Source organism: Cupressus sempervirens, chromosome 1 (genome assembly GCF_028749045.1).
Source record: "Cupressus sempervirens isolate cs-2001-9-10 chromosome 1, ASM2874904v1, whole genome shotgun sequence".
Classification (NCBI taxonomy): Eukaryota; Viridiplantae; Streptophyta; class Pinopsida; order Cupressales; family Cupressaceae; genus Cupressus; species Cupressus sempervirens.
In genome coordinates this window covers 335,566,175-335,573,797 of record NC_143118.1, presented here as the reverse complement: position 1 = coordinate 335,573,797, position 7,623 = coordinate 335,566,175, and the positions used below count along the sequence as shown (strand labels likewise).

The window sequence follows — 7,623 nt, the reverse complement described above, 5'->3', positions numbered from 1 at the left end:
GTTGAGCTGTTCTTGTAATTCTTAGATAGTAGTGTGCAGTTGAATGGTTCAAAGTAATTTTGAGTCAATGGTTGAAACATAAAACGTGTTGACTATGGTACAAGCGTGTTCGAGACCAGAAACGTAAAGCAAAAGTGTCCACAAATACCTTAAAAGCGACTTTAACCACCCCAAAAAAAACATCCTACAATAGCGTAAATCTGCTGTACAACAAACCACTATCCGGAACGGTGTACATGGACTCCAAGTTTTCTGGAGCGCACCTGTATTCTTTTCCGCGTTGTTCTAGAGCTTTGATCGATAGCATTGTCGTAGATTGACCATATATTAGTGTTACTGTTTCCATTGAATATGGTTTGGTATAATATCATTTTTTTCCAACTTAATACATAGTAACGACACCCATATCAAACAATATGAAGAGCCAACAGCAAAAGAAAAGAACCAATTGGAAATTAAAGAGAAGACTGTGAACAAGAACCTCTTTTGTCCCTGGTACGTCTTAAGTTGCTTGTCGAGGAATATTGTAATTTTTTGTGACTCGTTTACATTTTAAAACGCACAATACTTCATAGTGGAGATTAGTGTTTCTGAGTGATTTGACGTTTCTCATGATCAATCTTTCCAATTTAATTCTATACACAATTTATATTACTCAACAAAATGATTTTTGCAGTCCTCGCGAGTTTATATCCCCTATGTCATTGTTATGTGTTCTAAGGATTTTTAATGCCGATTTTAGTGTTTTTAATACTCCATGAGAGTTCTAGGAAATTGTGTGACATAGATGATAAAATAAAGAATCATGCATCATATTAATTAATTATATTACTTTTGGTTTTGATACTAGAGAAAAGGTACTAATCATTGTTATAGTGAATTTAATGCATTTATATATTCAAAGTGGTGGATCAAACATCAACTATAGTTTTTTGGTTGTCTTTTTATATGACTTAGAAGCTAAGGTTTTGCCTTATGAATACTAATGATGCATGTTGTAAGAGTTAAAATTCATGAAAGGGTCAAACAATGGTCATTTCAAAGTGTTGCTCAATGCATATTTGAAGATGGTCCAATAATTGTCCACTCAAAATCACTAGTATTTGTGGACAAATGTCCCTATAGTGGTGCACAATTGTTGTAGCACTAGCACACAAACATCTAGTAATAGTGTGTAGATGGATCAATCATGAATCAAAAAAGATTAAAAAAATCATCAACTACTGATAAATAATTGATCAAATATTATTACATGTGAGATTAATTAAGTGAACAATCTATTGGAAGATCACTATGATAATAAGTGAGAGGTTATTGGGCCCCAAGCAATATTTGACACCTCTCCCCTAATATTGTGTTTATTGAGGACATTTTTTAATCTCAACAAGTTATTCAATTGTATATTATAAATTCATATGTTTTTATACTAGCAAATACATAACCTATATTTAAAATACATCAGTAAGTATTGAGATGCTGAATTTTTTCAAGTTAATTTTTTTTTATTAAAGATTCATCTTCAAATGATAAAAAAAAAAAAACACCTCAATACATCTCAATATATTTTAAATATAGTATGTATTAGCTAGTAGTAGTTATATGGAACATAACACATTAAAAATAAATAAATTTAATTAGGATTATAATAGAGTTATCATTCATGGTTAAGTTTTATATAAGTTTAGTATTTAGCATTGAGGTTGAGTTTACAGTCATTGTTAGGCTTTAATATTGGTGTGAGAATTATGTTATGATTTGAGGTAGAATTAGGTCTAGGTTTCTAGGATTTAGTGTTATATGTTGAGTAAGTCTTGATATGACTAGGATTAGTATTCAGTTTTACACTAGATTTTGTAATCATGGTAAAGGTTGAATTCTAGTTTGAGAATTATGTTAGGGATCCTAAGGATAGAATTATGGTTAGTCATAGCAATTAGTATGAAGATCTATTGTTATATTGAGTAAGTTAGTATGGTTAGGGTTAGGGTATAGTGTTGGGGTTAGAATTAAGATTTAGGTTATAATTAGGGATGCTTAGGGTTCTACTATAATGGTTTGAGTTTTAAGCTTAGGGTTATGGCTATAATCATTTTTTGGAAGCATGAATGTTGATGATACTTCTATTGGGGAGTATTGTAGAAACATGATTAGATCACTATCATGATGATATGTTACAATCATGACTATGTTTCTCATTGATGTTGTCAACATAGAAGATTTCTATGGTATCTGACAAAAGAATAGCAGAAAGATTTTAAGTTGGTACGAATAGATTGTTGAGTACTTTCACTAAACAAGGTTAAAGGGAGACACTACTAAGTGTCTCGTATATGAAACTAAATTTGAAAGCATAAGATATTGAGTCTAGAAGAAGTTATGCAAGTTCTGGTGATGACTATTTTGAGATAGAGTTTACAAAAGCATTGTCTGGTAAACTTGTTATATCTATTAGCAGAGTTGTTATTCTGAGAAGCAAGGTTAAATATGTGTAGAAGACATGTTGGACATGGTGTGGCTAAGCTCGCTTATCATAATACATGTACAGAAATTTATTCAAGTTACAAGATGATTGATTGATGTTATCGCTAAGTGTAATGTGTTCTTAATGAGGTCCTATAATAATTAATTGAAAAGGTGTAATAAACGACTTAGGTAATTGTTTTATGGATTTGGAATAAAGGAAGCACATTTTCCTTTGTTGTGTATGGATGAATAAATGATTGCAAGAAGCACAAAGATCGAAATGCAAAGATAAGTAGAGCATAGTGAAGTTGGAGAGAACTTCATTGCCAATGTTTTATTTAGCAATCCGAAGTTTGATATTTGGATCTGAGGTTTGTGAACTAGTCTACAAGGTCTAATAGTGATTGGTCTGGTTGATAGGATAGACGAAAGAGGTTAAAGCACAGTACGAACAATTATTCTAGAAGGAATAGTTGAGAGATTAGTTGGATAGTGAGTTTAGTGGTCTTGCCCCAGAAGTCATAGACATAATGTCCTTCTATCTTCTACAACTCCTAACAAGGATTCAAAGTCTCCTAATAGGGACTCTTATGTATTGAATGTGTTTATAGACTTCTAACAGGGTTCATCCTCTAACAAAGAATATATATCAATATATCTTTGTGGGCATCATTCCCACCAGGGTTTTCCCTTTGATCAAGGGTTTCCCTAGTTAACATATTTGGTATAATTGTGTATGTGCATCTTGTTATGGTTGTTGTTTACTTTTATTGAATGGTTAAGATTAATTAAGGTTGATAATATTTTAATTTGATAACTAATTCACCCCACGTGCCCGCCCCACACCCCCCCCAACCATAGTTATCTTGGTGGACTATTATTTGTAACATCATAGTCAATATTGATGCACAGGAAAAAGGTTTACAGAAAACATGGAAATAATATAATGCCAAAAGGGCATACTTCCCAACAAATGGCTACAATTACAAGCCTAAACTTGATAAGGGCATTCATTCAAACTATACAATATAACACCTTGAGAAACATCTATAATGATACATGAGACATTTCCAAACCATACATGGTTGCCAAGCACATGAATACACATAACAAAGGTTTACCACCTTCCTCTAGCAACAGTGATAGGAAACCATATAAATAGGACAATTTTCACAAAATGGTTTATATGACCCTTCAAATCACAAAATAATTTTTTCTAGAAACAAATAAAGTTGTTCAAAAAAGACTAATCTACCCACCCACAAATTTTTAGGTCCTTAGTCAACCATAAATAAATGTTATAAAATATTCTTTAGATTGTCAATGAAAATGAGTCAAACCTAAAGAAAATAAAATTAGATTTTGATGTAGGAGCATCTTAGTTACTTTTGCAATCTTGAATCAGCCAAAAAGATTTAATTTTATTATTCATGTCTTCTTTTTGAAGAATGACCATTGATGTTCATGTTCCATCTCAAGCAATTAATGTGTTAATGTGGACCAATTGTGGATATCGATCTTAAGCTTGCAGAATCTAATTCCATTATTTGTGGGAGTTATATCCTTCTCTTTGTTTGAGGTGTGCTATTTTCTTGGTAGCATTTGGCTTCGGCAAGGTTGTGTTTGATATCCTAGTGTTTTGTACACTTGGGAACCTATTCTTGTATCACATGTGGACATTTACTTGTCCCCAATAAAGTTTATTTTCTTGTTTGTAAGGTCATTGAATTCTCCTTTGGGGTAGGACCATTAATTTGTAATAAGTTTCCTAGCAGGCCAAGTTGTGGTCATGCTAGCTATATAATTAGATATGTAGGATTAGAAAATAGACAATGAAGTTAGATAGAAGGAAAATAAAAATATTTATCTCTCTAAGCCCAAGACTGTAAGCTAGTTAATTGTAATTGAATGTTTATGGCTATAACCAGGTAGGCCTTATGCCTAGCATGTTGAATGAACATTGTCTCATCATTTCTACACTATTCTCTCTATAATTTCCTATGGTTTCTCCATTTGGTTGGATTTTGCATGTAAATCTTACAGAGGATAGCTTGGAGGTGAACTTTATCCCCTCCTTCCTTGGATCGGATTCAATCCTCTTTCCATCCATATGACATCAATATCTAATATTTGCATAAAAAGTATTATAATTTACCAAAACATATCAGAATCATAATTTTACTAGTTTGAGATGCAACTAGGATGGTCACAAATTCTAGCATGAAACCAATATAAAAATTGTATATTTATGCTTTCTTTACATTTTTTGGATGACAACACATCTAGGAATACTTTCCGCATTTATTCAATGTTAAATCAAAATCATTTATAGTGTTTTTTACAAACATTCTACATATTGCTATTATGATTGTAATAATCACTTTCATAGGGACATTCATATAAAGAGACACACTAGATCTTTTCTCAAAGTTATATAATGTATTTAAGATCCTCATTAAACCTCTCTTATAATCCTAAACCAATACCTTCCAATTTTATCAACTACTCACATATGCAAACTGGAAATCTTCACAATTTTAATTAATGCATATGAAATATCAGTCTTCTTTCATCTCAAAAACCATTGTAAATGTACTCCTCATGCTCTCAACATATGGTATAGGTAAAAACACATAAAAATAAACTAACATTCAATATTTGGGAATTTTTCCCTTGGTTCAATGGAAGTTTTACATTTTACAGGCTCACAGGTTGCCCCTAGTAGGATTTTTAACCCGTTAACAAAAAATTAATATCTTAGTCAAAACTAAATGAAATAACTGAAAGACAACACAAAAATAAAGTATATTCAGATTATGATCAACTTAAGTAGTACAAACCCATGAACATATTTATAATAGGAAAGCGTTCATTTTTCTTTCTAAATTTAGACATCAAGTTTACCTATTTTATTTGATTATATTAATTAGTCAATGAATAAAATCACTATTAATATCACACTAAAACTAGATAAACAAATATTTCTTCAAATTATAACATGTCTCAATAATTCAATACTCAGATGAATTTTAAAAAATAAAAAAATAAAAACTCGGATTTCTTATATCATTTTCTAATCTCCATCCAAAATGTACTAAACACAAAACAGAGTCAAACTTCTTTTTTTCCAAATTCACGAAAACGTAGTGATTTTTTGTCCAAAATTTTTGTTGTTTTCGACTACAAACTATGCAGATCATGAGAATCAAACGAAAAAAATCTATGATGTTTTTTATTTTTTGAAATTTGTTCAAATGTACAGTTTAAATGGAGGACAGCCGCATCCACCAACAACTAACGAAATGCCAATCGAAAAGTTCAAAAAACAAGAACAACAGGGCATCACAACTTATTTTTCACAAGTTAAACATATAATCTCAATAAAAAAATTTATTAATGTAAAATTATTTTTTTGATTATATTGAAAGCGAGCTTACTCTTAGTGCTCTTTAAACCTTTCCTCATTTTGTAAGGCGCACCACATATATTAAATCATTGTTTATTTATTTATTTACATAGTGGAGAGACTATTCTTCCATTATTTAGATTCCGAACTCATCATTGCTTTAGTGTCGCACAACATTGATTCAAGTGCTTGTCGACATCACAAGCACAGGTCATTCCCCCGTGCGTTATTTTAGAAGTGGTAAACATAAAATAAGGTTGAGAAATACAATGTGCCGCCCAGATCAAATCAGGATCCCTGGAGGAGAGCCTGAGCTTGTTTTTCGTACTTGAATCCACTGGACTTTGAGCTGTCTGCACACCACACAAAGATTCCATGGAGCCTCCCCGAATTCTTCAACATCTTGCAGGCGTCAAAGAAACCCTTGGCAGGAGACAATCCTCCACTACCCTCCGTTATAAAACTAGTCAACACTTTCCCACCATTGTAACGAGATTCCTGAGCATTGATAAACTGCGAGACAGATGTGCTCGAATCGTAAGCATAGAATTGAAAATTCACATAGTCGATCACTTTGCCGTACTTGTTCCACAGAGCGCTGTAATGAGACTGCACTTTTTCATCGTCAAACGGAGCGATGGAGGCAAAGGAGATGACCTTGTTCTGCTTCAATTGTGTAATGAGCTGCCCAATACAGGAAGCAAATGTATTGGGATCTGAAAAGTCGAAATGCTCGTAGTCGATGTCAATACCATCAAGATGGTATTCTTTGATTATCTCTGTGAGAGAAGAAACTGCGTTGTTTACCCATGATGACCCAGAAGATGGCTTGAATTGGGCGTAGCCATTTCCCACGCTGTCACCGCCTAAGCTGAGAGCCACTCTGACGTTCTTGTGTTGGGATTTTATGGCTTGCACGGCGCTCGGGCTCAGTATATCATTATCCCAAAAAATGTTGAATTTCCCGTTTGTGGGTGAACTTCCCGACGGGGTGTAGTCGATGGCGAAGGCCAGAATGAAGTCGACCCGCGTGGCAGAATTGATTGGCATGTCGGAAAATTTGACATTTTTGAACTCGGCCCCAATGTATTCTCTGAATACCTCTGCACCTGCAAAGACGTAGCACACAAATTCAGTAGTTATATCTTCCTTCTGACTAAATAACAAACCATTCATAACCCCAATTAAAAACATTATTCTTTCATTGCAGAACATGATTAGCTTTTCTCACCCATTGATCCGGATAAACCCAGCATGGAAAACAACATGAGCAGAAGGGCTGAAGCAAGATTAGCCATTACAACAAGTTATTTATTCAATTGAATTCTTTCTGGTTAATGCAAACACCAAAACTCATGTAATTTATATATAATATGTTTGAGTGGGTCTTCTAGCACTACCTTGTGCCGGCCATGTCAAGCCACGTCTACTTTTTGACTATGGCGGAAGCGTGTGCGAACATCTCGTGATAAGGAAAAAAGTTGCCTAATGTGCTTTGAATTTATTGTCCAGAAAGTTGCAAGGCACGGTGTTCGTGAACTCCAAGTTTTGTGGAGTGAATCTATACCTCACAATATTGGAAATATGGACCACTATCTTTACCAGATAGGTGATAAGCTCAAATCTTGTATTGAAATTCACAAGTTTTGTGAAATGTTGACTTGAATTGTTCTTAAGACGTTCTTCTAGAGCTTTGATCGAGTGTTATCCTTGTTTGACCAATTAATTCTCTCACGTTTTGCACGGCTTTATCG

The 7,623-nt window shown here is 33.4% G+C and overlaps 1 protein-coding gene across 1 annotated transcript; it reads right to left on the bottom strand.

Annotated features, from left to right (window-relative positions):
• Positions 1–5,948: 5,948 nt before the first annotated feature.
• Positions 5,949–7,254, bottom strand: LOC149577560 (chitinase 2-like). Its single transcript, XM_089824331.1, has 2 exons — positions 7,101–7,254; positions 5,949–6,978 (listed from the first exon to the last, which is right to left on the bottom strand). The coding sequence occupies exons 1-2, from the start codon at positions 7,165–7,167 to the stop codon at positions 6,158–6,160; spliced, it is 888 nt and encodes a 295-aa protein (XP_089680457.1). The 5' UTR covers positions 7,168–7,254; the 3' UTR covers positions 5,949–6,157.
• Positions 7,255–7,623: the final 369 nt, after the last annotated feature.